The sequence below is a fragment of the Heteronotia binoei genome, chromosome 19 (genome assembly GCF_032191835.1).
Source record: "Heteronotia binoei isolate CCM8104 ecotype False Entrance Well chromosome 19, APGP_CSIRO_Hbin_v1, whole genome shotgun sequence".
NCBI classification, from domain to species: domain Eukaryota; kingdom Metazoa; phylum Chordata; class Lepidosauria; order Squamata; family Gekkonidae; genus Heteronotia; species Heteronotia binoei.
In genome coordinates, this window is record NC_083241.1 from 32,965,797 (window position 1) to 32,988,886 (window position 23,090).

The 23,090-nt window shown below is 46.9% G+C and overlaps 1 protein-coding gene across 1 annotated transcript in view; it reads left to right on the forward strand.

Moving 5' to 3' along the window:
* Positions 1–460: 460 nt before the first annotated feature.
* Positions 461–23,090, forward strand: part of TBC1D21 (TBC1 domain family member 21) — a 34,811-nt gene continuing 12,181 nt past the window's right edge. The window contains exons 1-4 of the mRNA XM_060260161.1: positions 461–564; positions 13,296–13,399; positions 15,849–15,943; positions 20,215–20,325. Coding sequence (XP_060116144.1) covers positions 469–564; positions 13,296–13,399; positions 15,849–15,943; positions 20,215–20,325 — 406 coding nt within the window. The 5' untranslated portion in view covers positions 461–468. The remainder of the gene's footprint in view (positions 565–13,295; positions 13,400–15,848; positions 15,944–20,214; positions 20,326–23,090) is intronic.

A 23,090-nucleotide genomic window follows, 5' to 3' on the forward strand; every position in this document is an offset into this window, starting at 1 on the left:
ATCCAATCCCCTCTTGAAGTAGTCCATGCTTGTAGCTGCCACCAACTCCTGTGGCAATGAATTCCATGTGCTCATCACCCTTTGGGTGAAGAAGTATTTTCTTTTATCTGTTCTAACCCGACTGCTCAGCAATTTCATTGAGAGCTCATGAGTTCTTGTACGGTGAGAGTTCTCTATCTTCATCCCATGCATAATCTTGTAAACCATGTGTTATCTGAATGTCCAAGATTGTTAAGACTGGTTCTTTTAAAAGTTCTTTTGAAAGTATCATTAGCTTTAAAAATCACAATTTAGAAGTGCAATTTGAGGGAAATTCTTCTTTTGCCAAATTTTGAAACTGTGCCTCCCCCCACCCCACCCCCCAAAAAATCAGGTTTAGACAGGGCAAATGACGTTTCCAGTTTGTCTCTCCAGGTTTGGTCCTGTTTAACTTCAAAGCTGTCACTCCATTTACAGCATATGAAGAAGATGCCCATCGACAGGGCTGAGTGGGAAAGTTATTTTGATGAAAGCGGCCATATTCTGAAGTCCCAAGAGTTCGTCTCGTCCCAAATCCTGGAGAGGGTAAGTCATGTTGGATCAGGCCAGTGGTTCACACAGTCCAACACTCTGTCATACAGTGGCCAAAACTCAAGTCACTGTAAGCCAGTTTGGTGTAGTGATTAAGTGTGTGGACTCTTATCTGGAAGAACCAGGTTTGATTCCCCACTCCTCCACATGAACCTGCTGGTGTGACCTTGGGTCATCCAGAAGTTCTCTCAAAGCTGTTCTGCTCAAGAGGAGTTCTGGGAGAGCTCTCTCAGCCCCATCTACCTCACAGGGTGTCTGTTGTGGGAAGGAGAAGGAGATTGTAAGCCGCTCTGAGACTCCTTTGGGTAGTGAAGGGTGGGGTATAAATCCAACCTCTTCTCTTATTTATTTATTTATTTGATATGCCTCCTCTTGCCACCAGGTGGTGCCTAGGTAGCTAACAACAATTAAAACATTAACAAATCTTGTCTAAAACATAATAGAGATAAAAAATTAAAAAGAAGCCCACATAAACAAACCCAACTAACCAAAAGCCAAGCAGAAGAGCTTTGTTTTGCAAGCCCTGAAGAACTTAGGTAAGTCCTGCAGGGCTCATATACTGTCTGAGAGCTGATTCCACCAGTATGGGGCCACCACAAAGCATGCCCTGATCCTTGTGGATGCCAAGCGAATGTCCTGAGGGCCAAGTGCCACAAGCTGGTTATAGATTGAAGAACACAATTTTTTTTGGGGGGGGGGGATGTCAGAAGAGGCAGTCCACCAGGTACGAAGGTCCTAGATCATTTAGGGCTTTCAGGGTAATTACCAGCACCTTGAATTTGATCTGAAACTCAATCAGCAGCCAGTGCTACTGCTTAAAGACAGGAAAGATATTAACTCTCTGAGGAGAACTCATCAGCGATCTTCCCGCTGCATTCCAGATTGTCAGTAGTTTCTGGAGTGCTTTCAAGGGCTGCCCTACATAGAGCACATTACAGTAGTCTAGGTGGGAGGTGACCATGGCATGAATCACTGCGACTAATTGGAATGGGAGAGAGTTGGCAAGGAACAAGGATTTTACAGGCATGAGTGTGAGTGCTTTTAATCAGGCCTTTTTAAAAAATTCTGTGTGCTTCCTAATCTGTGATTAGTGGTTTTTTTTAAAAAAAAAAATGGAAGTGTTTCCATACAGACATTTTGCTCCACTTTGGATCCCTTGCTGCCAAGCAGTTTCAGGGAGTCCTCACACATGATGTCATCTTCTATTTGTCCTGTTTCTGTGTCTTCTGCCCAGTTACAGTCTTTACTAATGGGTAAACTCCCTCTGATTTGATTCAGCATTTAGCTTGGCAAACCAAATGCTATCCTCAAACAGCAGAAAAGAATTAGGTTTTCTTTTTCCCACTCTAAAAATGGAAACCTTCATTCACAGCATCTTGAATATCGCAACCATGGATTCCCACGAGCAAAAAAGCCCTGGAAAATGTAGTTTTCCAGGGCATCTGAGACCATATGGTAAGTTGCAGGTGTTCAAAATGACATTTCCTATATGTAAAGGCTGTTAGTTATTAGTCTTCATACTGTGAAAGGGGAATTCTGGGTTTTCCTAAATCCTGCAAGGTTCTTTGCAAGGTCAGGCAAACCTGGCTTCATTTCTTTTTGCCTAAAATGGATGTCTCAGAACACCTTACAGATGTGAAAGAGATGTGTTTTTTTCTTCCACATGCTCACTTTGCACATCTCCTGCACCAAGGTGAGGTTGTCATGGTGATTGGGAACCTTAGCAACTTAAGAAAGAGGCATCTCTGTGAGACTGCTCTTTTTCATGGGTGTGCAAATGGTCAACAAATAGCTTTCCAGCCATATCTATTTTCATTGCACTGGCTGGAGAAAACACCAGGTTGGGATTCTCAGGACTGACATAGAAATGCCCTAGAATTCTTGGGTTGATGTAGAAATGCACTGGAATTCTCAGGACTGACATAAAAATGCACTGGGATTCTTGGGGCTGACACAGTGGGATTCTTGGGGTTGGCATTGAAATGCACTGGGATTCTCTGGTCTGAACTTTGAAATGCACTGGGATTCTTAGGGTTGACAGAAATGAGCTGGGATTCTCTGGACTGAATTTTGAAAATAACTGGGATTCTTTGGGTTGACATAGAAAAATGCCCTGGGATTGGCCTAGAAATGCACTGGGATACTTGGGGTTGACATAGAAATGTGCTGTGGTTCTCAGGACTGACACAGAAATGCAGTGGGATTCTTGGGGCTGACACAGTGGGATCCTTGGGGTTGATATAGAAGTGCCTTGGGATTCTTGGGACTGACATAACAAATGCACTGGGATTCATAGGGCTGGCACAGAGATAATCTCCTTTAACCGCGGTACTTGGTTTGTGTGTGTGTCTGTGGAGGGATATGTATAGAAGAGCGGTCAGACAGACCATGAAAGAGGTTGTTGTTGTTGCTGCTCAATTTTTACGTGCTCATCTATTAACTTGAAATAGATTTGCAGGCTAGCAATGTCTGAGTATAGGTGACCTTTTCTTGAGACCTTGTGGAATGTAAAATATAACCTTCAAGAAAAAGCTGCAATAGGAAAGGCCATGTTAAGACTGTCTTTTTAATCATCATCTCAAAAACTGAAGAGGCGTGACTCACATGGAGTGCCATTCGTTAATACGCCCCTCTGTGATTATCCATCAACTAACTCGTTGAGCTGCTGGCTGTCAAACGTTTTGAGGGGTGGTCTAATTCTAATTAGGTGTTGCCAACTCCAGGCTGGGAAATACCTGGAGATTTGTGAAATAGAGCCTGGGAAATGTGGAATCTTGGGAGGAAAGATCCAGGGTGAACCACCAAGGAAGCCCAGGGTTGTTATGCAGAGGCGGGCAATGACAAACCACCTCTCCCAGTCTCTTGCCTTGAAAACTCTACAGGGTTGCCCTAAGTCAGTTGTGACTTGACTGCACATTCCACCACCAAGATAACCCTGGCCTGGATGGCTCCCGCTAGATGGATGTCATCAGATCTTGGAAGCTAGGCAGGGTGGCAGCCGATGTAACTGCTGATAAAATGCTTAGCTGAACTGTAGCCATCTTTGAACTGTGTTACTAACCATGAGAAAAGGCCTTGCAATATCAAAGTAGAGAATGCAGATGTTACCAATGCTCAGTGTGAACCTTTCTTTCCCTTGATACTAACAAAGGCAGAAATTCCCTTCTTTGAAGATAAGGCGCCTCCAGGGACAGTCGCTTGGCTATCCCCGGAAGAATAGCAACAACAATGAGATAAGAGGGAAAGACCCTGTGAAATGTTGCACCTCACCTCAACAATGCTTAGAATTGTGGCTCTATATAGTTCCCTTTGATGTATCCCAATATAGCCAGCCTCCTAATGCTACAATGTATCAGTCTCAATTTCTCCTTCGTTCAGATGCTTACGGATTATCGAATAAAGCCTAACTTTGCAACAATTCAAAGTCTGGTTGATTTGAGGTCCCATCGTCTGACACAGGGTCATTCTTGGTTAGTACTTGGGTGAAAGCCCAGGGTTGCAGTGCAGAGACAGGCAGTGGGAAACCATCGTTCATCTCTTGCCATGAAAATCCTATGGGGTCACGACACATTGGCTGCAACTTGACATCATTTTTCACCACCAATGTAGGCCCTGACCTGGATGGCTCTGGAAGCCTCAATCTCATCAGATCTAGGAAGCTAAGTAAGGTCAGCTCTAGTAAGTACTTGAATGGGAGACCACCAAGGAAGCCCAGGTGGGAGACCACCAAGGAAGCAAACCACCTCTGTTATCTCTCACCCTGACTTAGGTGGGCCAGGTTAGCTTGATTTCATCAGGTCTCAGAAGCTAAGCAGGGTCAGCCCTGGTTAGAACATGGATGGAAGACCAGCAAGGAAGCCATGGGTTGCTATGCAGAGGCAGGCAATTGTAAACCATCTCTATTCATCTCTTGCCCTGACTTAGGTAGACTAGGCTAGCTTGAGTTCATCAGATCTTAGAAGTTAAGCAGGGTCAGCCCTGGCTACGACTTGGATGGGACACCACCAAAGAAGCCCAGGGCTGCTATGCAGAGGCAGGCAATGGGTAAACCACCTCTGTTTGTCTCTGCCGTGACCTGAATGGCCCAGGCTAGCTCAACCTTATCAGATCTTAGATGCTAAGAGTCAGTCTTGGTTAGTACTTGGATGGGGAGCCACCAAGGAAGCCCAGGGTTGTTCTGCAGAAGAAAGCAACGATAAACCACCTCTGTTCTTCCCTTGCCTTGAAAACCCTACGGGGTCTCCATAAATCAGCTTGACTTGACAGCATTTTCTACCACCGTGCTTACAACCCCCAGGCTCGTTTTCCTAAACAGCGAGGGGCACTTTACAGAAGAAGAAGATATTGGATTTATATCCTGCCCTATACTCTGAACCTCAGAGCCTCGGAGCGGTCACAATCTCCTTTACCTCCCCCCTCCACAACAGACACCCTGTGAGGTAGGTGAGGCTGAGAGGGCTCTCGCAGCAGCTGCCCTTTCACTGACAACCCCTGAAATAGCTATGCCTAACCCAAGGCCATTCCAGCAGCTGCAAGTGGAGGAGTGGGGAATCAAACCCGGTTCTCCCAGATAAGAGTCCGCACACTTAACCACTACACCAAACTGGCTGAAGATGAGGGACGCTCCAGTACACTTTAACCTCAAGCAAATTTTTCCAAAAACCCGCACTAGAGAATAATTAAACTTGAGCAAGCAATCACAGGCCATCAAAGCATTTTCCCAGGAACAGGAGCAACAAGTTAAGAGGTTGGAAATGACGCTCTCCAAGTCCCAAAGACAGATGCGGCGGCTCGGATAATCGTCGCAAAAGATGCAGATGCGAAGAGCTTGACAGCTTCCCTGGCAAATTACACGGGGGATAAATAGGCTCTGCTGGGGTCGCAGTTGCAGCTAAATTTATCAAGGGCAAGACTAACATTTATAACAGCCTGTTGAGCTGAGGGAGGAGGGGAGGGAAGTGAATTTTTTCACAGCTCGCGCCAAAAGTGGCAGGTTTCCCTGGGCTTGTCCGGACTTTCGCAGATGTTTCCAGAGAAAGTGGGAAAGCATTTTTCACTGAGCTGAAGAAAATGAATCAAGAGCTTGGTCATTGCTGGGGAGGAAAAAACCCTCCCATTTCTTTGAGGGTTAAATTTAATACATTTGGCAATGAAGTCTAGGGAGACTGGGGGACGGTGGTGGAAAATGCTGTCAAGTTATCATCATCCGCTTAGGGTGAGACCATAGGGTTTTTGAGGCAAGAGGTGCTCAAAAATGTGGCTTGCCATAGCCTGCCTCTGTATAGAGACCATGGACTTTCTTGGTGGTCTCCCACCCAAACACTAATCAGGGCTGACCCTGATTAGCTTCTTATGACATTCTCATAGGGTTTTCTAGGCAAGAGATGAGCAGAGGTGGTTTGCCATTGCCTACATCTGTGTAGCAACCTTGGACTTCCTTGGTGGTATCCCATCCAAGTACTAACCAGTGTTCCCTCTAAGCTGAGCTAGCTCACAGATTTTTAGCCTCCAGCTCACACATTTTTGTCTTAGCTCAGGAAAAGTGGTCCCAGAGCACAATAATTTATGCAGGAGCTCACAACTTTAATGCCAGTAGCTCACAATTTAGAGTTTTTGTTCAAAAGACTCTGTAGCTTAGAGGGAACATTGGTACTAACCAGGGCTGACCCTGCTTTGCTTCTGAGATCTGATGAGATTGCGATGGCCTGGGCCAACCACATCAGGGCAAAATACATACAGAGGTGGTTTGCCATTGCCTGCCTCTGTGTAGCGACCCTGGATTTCCTTGGTGGTCTACCATCCAAGTACAAACCAGGGCCAACCATACATAGCTTCTGAGATCTGATGAGAAGATCGGGCTAGCCTGGACCATCTTCTGGGTCAAGGAAAGAGACATTCAGAGGTGGTTTGCCATTGCCTGCCTCTGTGTAGCGACCCTGGAATTCCTTGGTGGTCTCCCATCCAAGTGCTAAGCAGAGCCAGCCTTGCTTAGCTTCTAAGATCTGATGAGATCAAGTTATCTTTTATCATCTTCTCTTCCCACCCCTTTAGAAAGTTGCTTCTCATGCCAGTGCTGAAAGCTTCCCAAACAATGAACTGATTCACAGTCGAGCCATTTTCTTTTTTTAAGAAACTAAATTATCATAGATTATCGCTTTTTCCTGCTGTTCCAATCCTTTTCAAGCAGTCGGGTGGTCTTTATCTATCTGCTTTCCTGCTTGAAACGGCTATTGTTTTATCTTCCATATTTTGCATCTTTTTTCTTTTCAATGCTTCTTCATTTTTTAAAAAAATCTATAGCAACAAGGTTCTTTTCCCCCCCTTTGGAAACTCTGGCTCCCATTATCCACTTTCCTTTCAACCCCTTCAGCTCAATTTGACAATTGTCTGTTGTTTTATTTCCCTGATGATATACAGTGTCTTATATGGACAAAAGGAAATACTTATTTACACAGAGAGTTTTTGAAGTGTGGAATTGGCTGCCAGAGGATGTAGTGAAGGCTACAGGAATAAAGGCTGGTATAAAGGGATTCGATAGATCCATGGAGGAGAGGTCTATCACTGGCTACTAGCCATGGTGACCTCCATATTCAGAAGGAGTCAACCTCTGTATTTCTGTGCCAGGAGGCAACATCAAGGGAAGGCCTCAGCCTCTGTGTCCTGTTGTAGTTCCTGCAGAGGAGCTGGCTGGCTCTGTGTGAGACAGGAGGCTGGACTAGATGGACCACTGGTCTGATCCAGCAGGGCCCTTCTGATGTTCTTATGAAGGTCTTGGCCTCTCTTCCCTGCTGTTGGCCCTCCAGAGGAACTGGTTGACCACTGTGTGAGACAGGATGCTGGACTAGATGGACCACTGGTCTGATCCAGCAGGGCCCTTCTGATGTTCTTATGAAGGTCTTGGCTTCTCTTCCCTGTGTTGGCCCTCCAGAGGAACTGGTTGACCACTGTGTGAGACAGGATGCTGGACTAGATGGACCACTGGTCTGATCCAGCATTCTTACATTCTTAAATTCTTATGTCATTAGCAATTATAGTGTGAATTGCCTCTAATTTGTCTGTGCCTTCTGGAGTGCTTATCTTTTGTTGCTCTTTATATCTAGTGCTTACAACCTTGGATGTGAAGTTGCTCTTATAGGGCATTGGCCAGCCAAATAGCTAAATTCAGTGAAAGTTAACCCATTTAGAACCACACTGGTTTCAGCAGGAGTCCTAAACAGAGTTATACCCTTCTAAGCCTATTGAGTTCAATGGACTGAGAATGGTGTGGCTTTGCGTAGGATTGCACTGTTAAGCATGGTACACATCCTTTAAAAATTTATAAGCATGTGAAGTTGCCAACTATCAAGACATGGCCCAGAGCCCTGGTGCTAGCCTGGATGGGGAGATTAATTAAATCAAATAAATAAATAATAATAATAATGTTACACAAATCTGTGTAAGCGTTCTTGACCAGTAGAAACACTAAGCAAAGTCCGATGGAGGAGGAAGGGGGGAAAAGTTTATTGCAATAAACGGAGAGCAGAGCAAACCCATAGCCACCATTCAGGGTGGGCAGCAATGTTCCCCTCTAAGCTGAGTTAGCGTGAGCTAGCTCGTAAGCTTTTAGCCTCCAACTCGCACATTTTTGTCATCGCTCAGGAAAATCGGTCCCAAAACAAACTGATTGATGCAATAGCTCACCAAGTAGAATTTTTGCTCACAAGCCTCCACAGCTTCGAGGGAGTATTGACGGGCAGTACTTTATATAGCCTCGATGACATGTCGGCACATGTGAGCAGATGCACGTACTAACTGGCTGCAACATCCAGCATAATTTCATTGCGAGAGCCAACTACACGCTACTGATGCACTTTGCCAGGTTGGCATCGGTTCATTGGTCAGGATTTATGTCGCAGAACAAAAATTCTACTTCACGTGTGCCTTCACTGCATAATTCCAGTTTGGGCTCTAAGAACCCCCTACTTCTGTTGCTACTTAGAAACACGGTAGAGATTCAGTAAGGCAGAGTGCAAGTTATGTTTCTGTTATAGAAAAGACTGGAATGTTGGTGACTCTTCTGCCTACTTCTTCCCAGTCAGGCCTAGCTGTGTGTTAACCCTTAAAGAGGTAACTTCAACATGCTTGTGGCCTTCCCAACTAAAGCTGTGTCTAATAATAATAGGAGGAGGAGGAGAAGACGACTGCAGATTTATACCTTCTCTCTGAATCAGAGTCTTAGAGCAGCTTACAATCTCCTTTATCTTCTCCCCCCACAACAGACACCCTGTGAGGTGGGTGGGGCTGAGAGTGCTCTTATAGCAGCTGCCCTTTCAAGGACAACTCCTACCAGAGCTATGGCTAACCCAAGGCCATTCCAGTAGGTGCAAGTGGAGGAGTGGGGAATCAAACCTGGTTCTCCCATATAAGAGTCTGCACACTTAACCACTATACCAAACTGGCTCTCCAGTTAATAATATCAATAACAACAACAACAATACGAACTCATGAATCTGCTTTCTACTGAATGCGACCCTTGCTCCATCAAAGTCAACATTGCCTACTCAGACTATCAGCAGCTCTCCGGGGTCTCAGGCAGAAGCTTTTCACATAACCTCTTACTTGATCCTTGAAGCTGGACTAGATAGAGCCAGTCTGGTGTAGTGGTTAAGTGTGCGGACTCTTATCTGGGAGAACCAGGCTTGATTCCCCACTCCTCCACTTGCACCTGCTGGAATGGCCTTGGGTCAGCCATAGCTCTGGTAGAGGTTATCTTTGAAAGGGCAGCTGCTGTGAGAGCCTTCTTAGCCCACCCACCTCACAAGGTCTGTTGGGGGAGAAGATATAGGAGATTGTAAGCCGCTCTGAGTCTCTGAGACAGAGAGAAGGGCGGGGTATAATTCTGCAGTCTTTTTTTCTTCCTAACTGGAGATACCAGGGATTGAACTTGGGACCTTCTGGGCAGGAGCTGTCCCAGGTTTCAAACAACAGAAGGTGATCTGATACCTGGAAGAACTTATGTGGCCATTGCAGTGATTGGATTTTAGGACCTCTGGCATGAAAAGATGATGCTCTTCCACTCAGCCCTCTTGTAATAGCTAGATGGTTCCCATGTTATTTTTTTTCTTTCCATACTCACTCAGATCATAGACCATGACCCTTATTCTCTTGGAACAAACCCCATCCTTTACTAGCTCTGCTTTAATGTTTGGTGAGCTAGTTAGCAGCCTGATAGCCCAGTCTAGCCCAATCTCGTCAGAGCTTGAAAGCTAAGTAAGGTCAGTCCTGGTTCATCCTTGGTACGGGAGACACAGAGGTAGGCAATGGGAAACCACCTCTGCTCCTTGCCTTGAAAACCCCCATAATCTTTGGGGCACCATGATTCCATTGGGATTTGACGGCATACAGTTATTTCTTAGTTAATTTGGCATAATTCCGTTTTGTCTACGAGCCTCTTTTCCTCCCTTTTCCCCTCAGAAATGTATTCTCAGACTAAGCCTTTCCTTGTCTAAAGGTTTTCATGAAAAACTTTGTTCCAGTTCCGAGATGCCTCTAAAGCGGCCCATCTCACACAGCAGGGGCCTAGGAGGGCCTTCTACTGGCTGCCACCACTCTGGTAAGGGTCTACATAGAAGGTTCCCAGAGCACCCAACCACCCTTGTCTGCCTTATTAGTAAATACTTAACTGTGACCAAGGGGATGTGAGGACTCAAGCAGTATAGCAACAGTTTATTTACAGTGCTCAAATAATAAGTGGCTAAAAACAGTGAAATATATATATATATATATATATATATATATATATATATATATATATATATATATATATATATATTTCACTGTTATACACACATACAGTAAATACACACATACAGTAAAGGTGGGTGCAAATAAAAAGAAGCCCTGATGCATTTAACTAGACTTTCCCTGCTCTAATACCAAAACTCACCACCTTTGGTAAGGGATCTTTCCTGCTGCCGTCTCTCCTGCAGCCTTTTGCACCCTGTCTGTGCTTGGCTCTTTTATGCTCTCCTCCCAGGTCCCACCCCTCTCTGGGCTAGTTTCCCTCCAAACTCTTGCCACCCAATCAGAGGGTCAGAAGGGATCCTGGGAAATGTAGGCTTCTGAAATATACTCCTAGGCAGGCTTCTCTGGAGCCTGTAGGCTTCACTAGGCCCAGGATCATGACAAGAGATCTACCATTCTTAAGAAGTTTATGTTATTGTTTTATGCATCAGCAAGGGTCAAAACCTTATTTGCAGGGCTTGAATCCCCACTTCTACCATGGAAGATCTTTGGGTGACCTTGAGCCTGTCACAAACTCTCCACCTGTCCTACTACCCCACAGGGTTGTTGTGGGAATAACATGGAGGAGAGAAGAAATATATTTTAAATGCCAGTTTGAGTTACAGCTGGGGAGAAAAGCAGACTATAACTGCATAGACGCAAAATCATGCACCTTGACTGTCGAAGAAGAAGAAGATTGTAGATTTATACCCTGCCCTTCTGTCTATTTTACAATCTCCTTTATCTTCTTCCCTCACAACAAATACCCTTTGAGGTAGGTGGGGCTGAGAGAGCTCTCACAGAAGTTGCCCTTTCAAGGACAACTCTTGTGAGAGCTATGGCTGACCCAAGGTCATTCCAGCAGCTGCAAGTGGAGGAGTGGAGAATCAAACCCGATTCTCCCAGATAAGAATTCGCGCACTTCACCACTACATCAAACTCTTTGGTGGAAAGAGAGAAGAATAGAAATATTTTTTTTTAAAAAAAAATCAAGTTTGATTTCAATAACTCGTACAGAAATTCATTCTAGAAGGGAAAGAGTTATTCCACGTGTGCGGGTTTCTTTGTCCTTTGCCAGCTTCTTTGTTTTCAGAAGACACATGATGCAATGTCTCGAACCAACCATTCAAGCCCTAAGTACTGCTACTCCTATCTAATCCCATTGACTTCAATGGATTTAGATGGCCATGACTCCTCTTAGGGTGGCACGGCAGGTTGCCTGTAATTTCCCCAACCGTAATCACATCACAATTCATGGGATGATAATAAGTTCATCAATAGTACCAAAAAACAGACAGAGAGAGAATGATCAAACATCCCGCATTAAATCAAAATCTCCTTAAAAACAAGAAAGGTCCCGTCAGCAACAACGCCGTCATAAAGCCGAGGATAATTCAAACCGCGATGCCTTTCACGCCAATCGAGGAAGACCGAGTAAAAGAAATCAAATGTCAAATCCTTTTCCTCCCCCATTAATTCCTCAGCCTTTAGATTCTCAGATCTTTATATGAATATCGCCAAGTGGTTCATTAGAACCTTAATCCAGAAGGAGAACTTTGATCTTCCACGGAAATGAGATAATGCTCCCCCTGCTTGCTTCTAACCTTTACGTCTTGTTTGAAAATCCTCCGTTGATGGCATTGCCTTGACAAAAGAGATGGAAGACTTGCTGTCAACGATCCTTGCTTTCCAAAGAACTCGCATTAATAATCTGCCTTTTCGCCTCTGCCTAAAATCTTTTGTTCAGCAGTGGGAGATCCCGAAGATCTAATGCTTTTATCATATTACCAAGCTGCTGGTCAGCAGTCACAAACACACATTAGGAAAGAGACAGGACATAACTTATAAGGTTGCAATATATGGTAGTTGGCACTGAAGTGTAGGCGATTGCTAACTAATATCTAAAGGGAGCTCCCTAATTGGGTTATCTACGAGAACGATGTCTCTGCATTTTTTAACACTGGGTTTTGTTTTATGATTCTGGAATTTTTTTGTGCAATATATTGTCTTATACATTGATATTTTATCTACCCTATTGTATTATGCTTGCTGGTCTTGGATCGTAGTAGTAAAATGATGAACAATCATTAGTAACTGTGCAACTTAGTAACTAGGCTGTTAGTGGTAAACTGCAGTACTGCAGTCCAAGCTCTGCTCACAACCTGAGCTTGATCCCGGCAGAAGCTGGGTTTAGGTAGCCGGTTCAAGGTTGACTCAGCTTTCCATCTTTCTGAGGTTGGTAAAATGAGTCCCCAGCTTGCTGGGGGGAAAGTGTAGATGACTGGGGAAGGCAATGGCAAACTACCCCGAAACAAAAAGATATATCTGGGGACTTTGGGGGTGGAGCCAGGAGACTTTGAGGGTGACCCTGAAGCAGGGTGAGGGTCTGTCTCCAACTGGGGATAAGAACATAAGAGAAGCCATGTTGGATCAGGCCAATGGCCCATCCAGTCCAACACTCTGTGTCACACAGTGACCAAAATATATATATACACACACAAAATATATATACACACATACACACACACACAGTGGCTAATAGCCACTGATGGACCTCTGCTCCATATTTTTATCCAATCCCCTCTTGAAGCTGGCTATATTTGTAGCTACCACCACCTCCTGTGGCAGTGAATTCCACATGTTAATCCCCCTTTGGGTGAAGAAGTACTTCCTTTTATCCGTTTTAAACTGACTGCTCAGCAATTTAATTGAATGCCCACGAGTTCTTGTATTGTGAGAAAGGGGGAAAAGAACGTCTTTCTCTACTTTTTCCATCCCATGCATAATCTTGTAAGGGATCCCCTGTCCCCAACTGGGGATTGGCAGCCCTACTCTGGGCAGCCATGTGGGACAGCTCTGGGTGGAATCGCAATAGCCTCCATTTCTCAGGGTGATGCGAAAAGCTCAGGAGAATAGGGGGTACTTCCTTTTGGACCTTATGCCCCTCTGTTGTTCCTTGGCAGGGTCTGGATCCCTCTGTGAGGTCAGAAGCCTGGAAGTTTCTCACGGGATACTACTCATGGCAAACGACTCATGACGAGAGAGCCACCGTTGAAAGCATGAGAAGGTAAAAAACAATCCGGGCAGTCTAGGTGGCTTCTCACATCCTACTTTTCCAGAGGTGGGAGATCTTTCCGCCTGCAGTGCTTCCTTCATCTCTTTGGGGTTGGGGCCAAGGGTCAGTGGTAAAGCAGCTGCTGTGAAGGGCAGGAAAGTCACAAGTTCATTCCCTAGATCTGATAGCAGGAGATGGGAAAGACCTCTCTCTGAGATACTGGAGAGCAACTTCCAACTAGAGCAGGGCCGGCTCGCCCACTAGGCAAACTAGGCAGTTGTCTAGGGCGCCAGGAGGGTGGGGGCACAGAATTGAGCTCCCTCCCCTCCCGGTGCCCCAGGCAAGCGTCTAGTTTGCCTGCTTCCTCTGCCCGCCACCACGGCGGTCACCGCAAAACCCTCCTTTCCCTTCCCGTTGCCTGCCCAAGCATGGTGCCCACCCGCCCACTCCTTCCCTTCGCACCCCCCCAGCACGCCGCTCGCCACCCATGCCTCCTCTGCCAGCCTGCCGCTGCCCACCCCTTCTGTCCCTTCCCTTCCCATCCCTTCCCTTCCTTCCCATCGCCTCTCCCCCACCCCCCCATGATCACAGCCTGCCACTTGAGCCCTGCTGGCCGCGGTGTGATCTCGCGGGGGGGGGAGGTGATAGAAAGGGAAAGGAGTGGCAGGCGGTAGCGGGCTGGTGGAGGAAGCACAGGCGGCAGGCCGGCTGCGCGCTGGGGGAGGGGGTGCAACATAGTGCAGTGCTGCATTGCAGCTTTGCAGGCAGCGGGGGGCGCCTGCCTAGTGCGCCACGCGCCCTTGGGCCGGCTCTGAACTAGAGTAGACAAGGCTTACTTTGACAGATAAATCGTCTGCCTAAGGAGGACAGGACCTCAGCAGTATACAATGCCCTAGAGTCTACCTTCCAAAACTGCCATTTTCTCCAGGGGAACTGATCTCTGTAACCTGAGGATTAGGTGGTCATTCCAGGAGATCTCCAGGCCCCATCTAAATACTGGCAAACCTAAACCCAATAGACCAGGGGTGTCAAACGAATTTGTTATGAGGGCCAGATCTGACATAAATGAGACCTTGTTGAGCCAGGCCATGTTGGACTGGGCCATATGTGTACCTATTTCAAATTAGGTACCAAAGATATAAACTTTATAGAGGACACAGGCAAACACAAAGATCTTTTTTTTAAACCGTAAAATAAAACATGCTTAAAACATTAGCGCTCATTGGTCTTAAAGGTGCTTTCTTTGTATTTCTCCCGTGGGATTCAGGGAACTGAACAAAGGAAGCTCTGGCTCTTTCGTTCCTTCCTCAGGGCACCAAGAGGGAGAGGAGCCTCAGCCAATAGAAGGAAGAGAGGCTTGGCTCAGCAGCTCTGCAGTGTGATTAAGGAAAGGAAAAGTCCCCTGTGCACGCACCAGTCGTTTCTGACTCTGGGGTGACGTTGCTTTCACAATGTTTTCACGGCAGATTTTTTTTTTTTACAGGGTGGTTTGTCATTGCCTTCCCCAGTCATCTACCCTTTCCCCCCAGCAAGCTGGGGACTCATTTTACCAACCTCGGAAGGATGGAAGGCTGAGTCGACCTCAAGCCGGCTACCTGAAAACCCAGCTTCTGCCAAGCATCGAACTCAGAGAGCCTGGCAAAGCAAGCTCTCCTACCCACCCACCCACCCACCCCGTTTCTCCCCAAGGGAGGAGCTTCAGCCAATGGTGAAAAGAGGGGTTTTGCTCTGTAGCTCCTGTGTGATTAAGCAAGCCTTGCAAAGCAAGCTGTTATGCAGAAGGGAGCAAGAAAGAGGGAGAAGGAAGCAGATGACAGCCAGTTGCTTGGGGACCTGATTTGGCCCCCAGGCCACATGTTTGACACCCCTGCAATAGACAGTTTCTCTTGTTGTTTTAAGGTAGCTGGATGGATAAGATTCTGACTTTGGATTTGAAAATGGCAGGTTGGAGACGTGCCATGCTGAACGGCAGCAGGCACTGATATCTGTAGCCTGGAGATCAGTTGTAATTCTGGGAGACTGCCAGGGCCCACGTAAAAGTTGGCAACCAATACTCCCTCTAAGCTGTGAAGCCTTGTGAGCAAAAATTCTATTTGGTGAGCTACTGGCATGAAAGTGGTGAGCTACTGCATAAACTAGTTTGCTCTGGGGCCACTTTTTCCTGAGCTTAGACAAAAATGTGTGAGCCGAAGGCTAAAAAAACCTGTGAGCTAGCTCACACTAAATCAGCTTAGAGGGAACACTGTTGGCAGCCAGTTGAAAAGTGGGCAAGCTGATATTTCATTTAGCAAAGGCCCCTGTGGGACAAGGGCAAGCCAGCTAAGATTTTGCTCGATTTGTTCTAGATGCCTTGCAATGTGGAAACGGACATTGTTGTTTTACAGCCATTTGTTATGGACAGCAGGGAGGATAGCACCAATGCTGTTCAGTCTGATGTGACTCTTTCCCTCTCTCCTTGAAGGAAAAATTATGAGTCCCTGTGCAACATGTGCGACAAGATCCAGCCGCTGCTGGAGACGGAGCACCGGGAGTTCCTGGAAGTCCGCAACATCATCAGTAAGTGGTTGGCTTGAAGAGGGCGAGAAGCTCATGGCAGGTCAAAGCTGGTGGTGGATTCCGACGGGACCAGTTCCAACTGCTGGGTTGAGAGAAGGTGCCATTTCTCAACTCAACCGATGAATATCTAGTTAAATGAGTTCCTTATTTTCAATATCTAGCAATCACAGCCCATATATTGTGCTTAAATCCTCCCATGCATCATCTTGCAAGGTACGGCCCTGTGGCTTAGTGGGAGGGCATCTGCTTTGCATTCAGAAGGTCCCAAGTTCAGTCCCCAGCATCTCCAGTTAAAAGGAGCAGCAGATAGGAGATGATGGGAAAGACCTTGACCTGAGACCTCAGCTCAGTGGTAGAGCATTTGCTTGGCATGCAGAAGGTTCCAGGTTCAATCCCTGGCAACTCCAGTTAAGAAAAGGGTCAAGTAAATGGTGATACCTACCAAAGCCCCAGAGAATTGCTCCCAGTGATAGGAAACAATACTGACCTTGAGGGACCAAAGGTCTGACTCAGTAGAAGGCAGCTTAATCTAGGGAGGAGCCAGGGTTCAGTGGCGGAACATTGCATGCAGAAGGTCCCAAGTTCAATCCCCAGCATCTCCAATTAAAAGGATCACGGAGTAGGTCATGAGAAAGAGCACAACCTGAGACCCTGAGGTACTGTCACCAATTGGAAGAGACAATACTGAGCTTCGTAGACCAAAGATTGAACTCAGTAGAAAGAAGCTTCAGTTAGGTAGGAGACATTGGTAGAGCATCGATTTGGCATGCAGAAGATCCCAGGTTCAGTCTCTGGCATCTCCAGTCATGACTGGCGCATGGGAGTAGGCAAGCTAGACAGCCACCTGGGCTCCACTTTGCCTACAGGGTGCCTCTGGGCACCTCTAGTCCTCCCCCTTGCTTGCCACTCTCAGCTTCCTGGGTCACAGACTCAGGAAGCTGAGAGCAACAGGACAATGCATCAGTGTGTGCTCTCCTCCAAGCTGGGCTTCCCTCACAAGGAAAGCCCAGCTCAGAGGAGAACATACCCCACCCGGCTGCTCTCACCTTCAAGGCAAAAGCAGCTGGGTGGGGCATCGGTGTGGCTTCTCTGAGCCAGGCTTCCCTCGCAAGGGAAGCCTGACTTGGAAGAGAATGCCCTGCACAGTCCTGGCTCAGCTGGAGCCCACCCAGCCCTCCTTCCACACCGCCATGCCTGGTCTCCCTCTGAGCAGGGGTTTGGCAGAAAGGCAGGCATGGGTGGGGGGCACTGGGCAGGTGCTGGCCTGGGGCGCCGGAGGTCCTAGCGCCGGGCCTGTCTCCAGTTTAAAGATACCCACCCAAGACCCTGCTTCTAGTCAGAGGAGAGAATACTGGCCTTGATAAACAAAGGGTTTGACTCAGTAGAAGATAACTTCATTTAGCTAGAGGTCCATTGCTGAATAGTAGAGCATCTGCTTTCCATGGAGAAGGTCCCAGGTTCAATCCCTAGAGTCTCCATTTAAAAGGATCAGGTAGTAGGTGATGGGAAACTCCTTGGCCTGAGACCACCAGGCTACCACCACCACTCCTTTGACTGGTCAAGGGAGACCATGTTGAGCCTGATAGACCAGAAATCTGATTGAGTAGAAGAGAGCTTCATGAGAAAGGTAAGTTTCTTATTCAGCAGTCAGGACGGAGCCAGCAGACTTCAAAATCCAGGTCAAAAACTCCCCATGACTAAAAAAAAGTTCTAGAAAGAAAGACCGGTTCAGGGAGAAGATGGAGAAAGGCAGGTAAAATATAGCTGTGAGAGAGCAGGACTGGGAAACACCTGAGGGCCTATTTCTTCACAGATGAAAAGAACCATGTCAAGTGATTGTTCTGATTATATTCAGATTCTCCGTCCCAGCTTCTCCCAGTTGTATAACAAAAAGAATATTAAATGATACAGCAAAATTAATGTTACAAATCAGCGTCAGCCACATAAATCAGCCCCAGCAAGCCGGGAGAAGATTTACGGCTAAGGTGGGACTCCGACTGGTCCTTCGGAAGTAATACATTCTCCGCAGAGCAGAGAATTCCTTAAGCAGGTCACATACCCGGGGAAACGTTCCCCTCAGATTGTCCTTCTTTCACCAGAGAACTGGTATAAAATGAAATCTATTTTCCAGCTTTTATGGGGAAAGTCCCTCACAGTTGGTACCCTTCAAGGACAGTCCGGGGGGGGGGAGGGTTCTTTCCCCATTCCCACTTGTGTTTCTCCTTATCAGGTCAATTTTAAAATATTCCGCTCAGTTTTAAAGCACTTGACTGCTTTTTATTTTAGGGGCTTTTTTTAACAGTCGACCTCAATATTTGACAATGGGCCACTTCATCACCATACGCAGCAATAAAATGTCACACACACACCCCTGCTTTCAAAGGGCTTGGGAAGGCATTCAGTGTTTTCTTTGTTTTCTCCTCACACAACCCTGCAAGGTCAGTTGGGGCTTAGGTTGTCAACATCCAAGGGGTTGTCAGAGATCTCCTGGTATTTCAGTGACTTCCAGGAAACAGAGATCAGTTCCCTTGGCAACAATGGCTGCTTTAGAGGGTGGGCCCTATGGCATTATACCCTGCTGAAGTCCTTCTCCTCCCCAAACCACACCCGCCTCAGCCCCCACTCCACAAATTTCCAAGAATTTCCCATTCTGGAGCTGGCAACCCTAACTGGGGCAGCTTTATGTCCTATGGAGTACCCAGATAGGGTCCGCAGTCCCCCGCCTTGTATCCTGTGAAACAGTCTGATGGTGAGTGATGGATTCTCTACAGTTTCTGCTTTTGTGGTACATATGAGTGTCCCCAGTGGGCCAAATGTTGACTGACTCCTGGGCCTGTTTCAGGTTAAGAAAAGTACACTGAGGCATGGCTGAAGGTCTTTCTTCATGAATGCTTCCGTTGTGATCCAGATTGGTTTGTCAGGCTACAGCCGGCAGCCCCATGAAGTAATCTGGGGGGCAGGGACTGGCATCACCCTGACAAGCTGATATCACTTCCAGTAGAAACAGGAAGATACCATGGGATGTGCTAGAACTTACAAAACTCTATGGTTAAAACATGGGTTGCTAGCCCCCCGGTGGGAGCGGAGGAACCCCGCTTTCGCAGGTTCTTTCCTGCCAGCTGGCCAGTGGGGGGAAATCCCACCCACCCCCAACTCTATGACTTTATGGCCCTTTGAAGTCCCTCCTCTCCCCCAAATCCCACCCTCCTCATGCTCCACCCCCAAAATCTGCAGGTATTTCCCAATCCAAAGCTGGCAACCCTACTCTCACTAATACAGAGCGAACTCTCTGACTGGGGAAGTGATGCTCTGTATTCTTGGCACTTGGGAGGGGCAACAGTGGGAGGGCTTCTAGTGTCCTGGCCCCACTGGTGGGCCTCCTGATGGCACCTGGGGTTTTTTGGCCACTGTGTGTACTGGATGGGCCATTGTTCTGATCCAACATGGCTTCTCTTATGTTCTTAATGAACACATGAGCATATGAAGCTGCCTTATACTGAATCAGACCACTGGTTGATCAAGGTCTGTATTATGTACTTAGATTGGCAGCAGCTCTCCAGATTCTCAGGTACAGGTCTTTCACACCACCTATCATATGATCCTTTTAACAGGAGATTCCAAGAATCGAACCTGGGACCTTCTGCATGCCAAGCACATGCTCCATGGCCCCTCCCTATGGAAACAGGCCATTTGTGGTTCTTTTCCCCTCTCCAATGAGATGACAGCTCTATTGTTGGCTCCTCAAGGAAGGCCTGTTTTTCATTTTGGCTGCTTCATCCTGGCAGGAACTGTTAGAAAAGACCCGGTGCATTGTGGGAAAGAAATGGTGGGCCACAGGATTGTATTGAATTGGAAAGAAGATGGGATGGGGATGGCCACTGTGCTTTCAATACATAGAGCTGCAATCAGCAAGTGAAGGCATTTTTCAGGGCTTTTTTGTAGCAGGAACTCCTTTGCATATTAGGCTACACACCCCTGATGTAGCCAATCCTCCTGGAGCTTACAGTAGGCCCTGTACTAAGAAACCTGAAGGTTGTTGGAGGATTGGTCACGTCAGATTGTGTGTGGCCTAATATGCAATGGAGTTCTTGCTACAAAAAAAAGCCCTGGTATTTTTGGAGTGGCTGACATCTATCACAGCATTTGGCCAGGATGAAATCCCAGTTCTGCTTTGGGCTGCATTGGAGGCCTTGGAGAATCCGTCTCTGTGGTCTGGTCTCTACGATGAGAGCTTCATGTGGCTTTTCCTTCACCATCCCACACCCTTGCAGAGTCCGACGTGCAGAGACTTTATGTCAGAGATGCACAGGGCAACGCCATGTTGGACAAGAGTCAGCTGGAGAAGATCCTTCTGCTGAACTACGTGTGCAATGTAGAGGCTGGTAAGAAAAAAGGATTCAGGGGCATATTCCTGGAATTCTCCTTGTCCAAAATGCTTCATGGACTTTGGGGTTCCAAATTACTTTTCTCTTTGTTCAGAAGTGGAACCAGTGCCTTAGGACAGGGGTCCCCTTGGGATGCTTGGAAATTCTGACATGGGGTGGTAGGCCCAATCACAGAATGGCTTCCACTGGAGGTGGAATCAGACACAAAATGGCTGCCACTGGAGGTGGAGTCAGACACAAAATGGCTGCCACCAGAGGTGGAATCAGACACAAAATGGCTACCACCAGAGGTGGAGTCAGACACAAAATGGCTGCCAGTGGAGGTGGAGGCAGACACAAAATGGCTGCCAGTGGAGGTGGAGCCAGACACAAAATGGCTGCTGCAGAAGGCAGAGCCACACATACATCCAGAAGTTCAAATGCAGACAAAGAGAAATGAAACAGTACTAGGCAAAAGCGCCACCTGGGCTACAAATTTCTGAAAACACTTGATGGGCATCAGGTAAGGCATCAGCAAGCAACATGGCAGCCAGGGGGCACCACATCGGGGACCCCTACCATAGGAATACTCCATTGTTTAGAAAATGTCTAAACTGAGCATGTCTCTTCCCCTCCTCTACATTATCAGCATGCATGTGCACAATGCTAAAACACTGCAAAAATGGAATCTTGGTGAGAAGTGAGATCAAGTCAAGGTTCCTCAGATGCATATTTTGTTGAGGCAAAATTTCTTTTTGTGGTGTTTTATTTATTTTATTTTATTTTTAATTTATTTTATTCGATTTATATCCCGCCCTACCCCACCGAAGCGGGCTCAGAGTGGCTCACAACATAAAATTCTAACAATAAATCAAAAATTAAAATACATTAATAATTTACACAGTAAAATAAAACACAATTGTCAGCGTGCTATGCTACAGTCTTCTTAAAATTCAGCTATTCGGGTATTCAGATATTCCGATATTCTGATGTTCAGATGTCGGTCAGTTGTATGCCAACCGGAAGAGGACTGTCTTACAGGCCCTGCGGAACTGCCCAAGGACCCACAGGGCCCTCACCTCCTCCGGCAATTAGTTCCACCAGCAAGGGGCTGTGATCGAAAAAGCCCTGTCCCTAGTTGACTTCAACTGGCCTCCTTTGGCCCGGGGATTGTAAGGAGATTCTGAGAACCCGATCTCAGCACTCTCTGGGGAACATATGGGGAGAGATGGTCCCTAAGGTGGCAGGTCCTAGGCCATATAGGGCTTTAAAGGTAATAACCAGCACCTTGTACCGAACTCGGTATATTATCGGCAGCCAGTGCAGTCCCCGAAGCCCCGGCTGAATGTGCTCCCATCTAGGGAGCCCTAATAACAGCCAGGCGGCGTTCTGCACTAGCTGCAACTTCCGGGTTCGGCACAGGGGCAGCCCCATGTAGAGGGCATTACAGTAATCCAACCTTGAGGTGACCATTGCATGGATCACTGTTGCCAGATCGTCGTGCTCCAGAAAAGGGGTCAATTGCCTTCCCCGCCTAAGATGAAAAAATGCAGACTTGGCAGTGGCTACTATTTGGGGCTCCATAGTTAGGGCAGGCTCCAATAGTACCCCCAAGCTCTTGACCCTGTGTGCCACTGTCAAAGGCACACCGTCAAGAGCTGGTAAGGGAATCTCCCCCCCCCCACCCCCGGACCACGGCGACCCAAGCAAAGGACCTCTGTCTTCTCTGGATTTAGTTTCAATCCGCTCAGCCTGAGCCATCTAGACATGTTAGTAATGTGTGTTGATAAACAAATGCTAAGAAGAGTTTCTTCTTTGGCAAGAATAAATGCTCTTCCTCTGGTGGTTTTGGAAGGCAGATATAATAGAGTATCATACTCTAATAGAACATGCAGAGGCTGATATGATAAAATAGAAAGTTATGATTATGGATTAAATGAGTTAAGGGCTATTTTAGTCTCCCCTTTACTTAAAAATATGGAATTGCTAAATGCGCAAGCCCAGGTGTCATGGCTTCTATTGAATACAAATGAGGGTGTCACCCTCTCTGTGGCAAAATTCATAGGTGCAATAATACTGAGTAAGGTCTTCTGAAATAATTTTTGGTTCTAACGTCTGCTCAAGGCAATAGTTGTATACGGACGGACGGACAGACAGATAGATGGCGGCTTTTTTGAACAGGAACTCACAGGAACATAGTTCCAGCTGGCTTGGTGTCAGCGGTGTGGCCTAATATGCAAACTGCACATGTGCAGAGCATTGAACAATAGTTGGAACCAAGAACATAGGGGCATAGGGGAATGCCTTTTGCATTCTTCTTTCAGGAAAAAGACTATGGCCGTTTTCGCACTCACGTTTTACTGGCGCCACGACCATCCTGACGCCGGCGAATCTGCATGGCTTTCGCACCAGAAGCTCCGGCGCTCCCAGAAGCGCCGGCTACTTCCGTCGCTAAGCCAGCGCAAACGGAAATCGCAAAGATGCAGGAAAACGTTTGCGCTGGCTTAGCGACGGAAAGCGCCGGTGCTTCTGGGAGCGCCGGCGCTTCTGTTGCGAAATCCATGCAGATTCGCCGGCGTCAGGAGGGTCGTGGCGCCAGTAAAACATGAGTGCGAAAACACCCCAAGTGTTTCAAATCTCCAATCTCTGGGATGACAATTATGGAAGGACACTAAACCTCAAGGCAATACACTGGGCTACAATGGGAATATTTTCTGGGAGATGAAGTTTAAGTTAAAATAATGTGGGGACATCAAACTGGCATGGAGTATGTCACAGGAGCA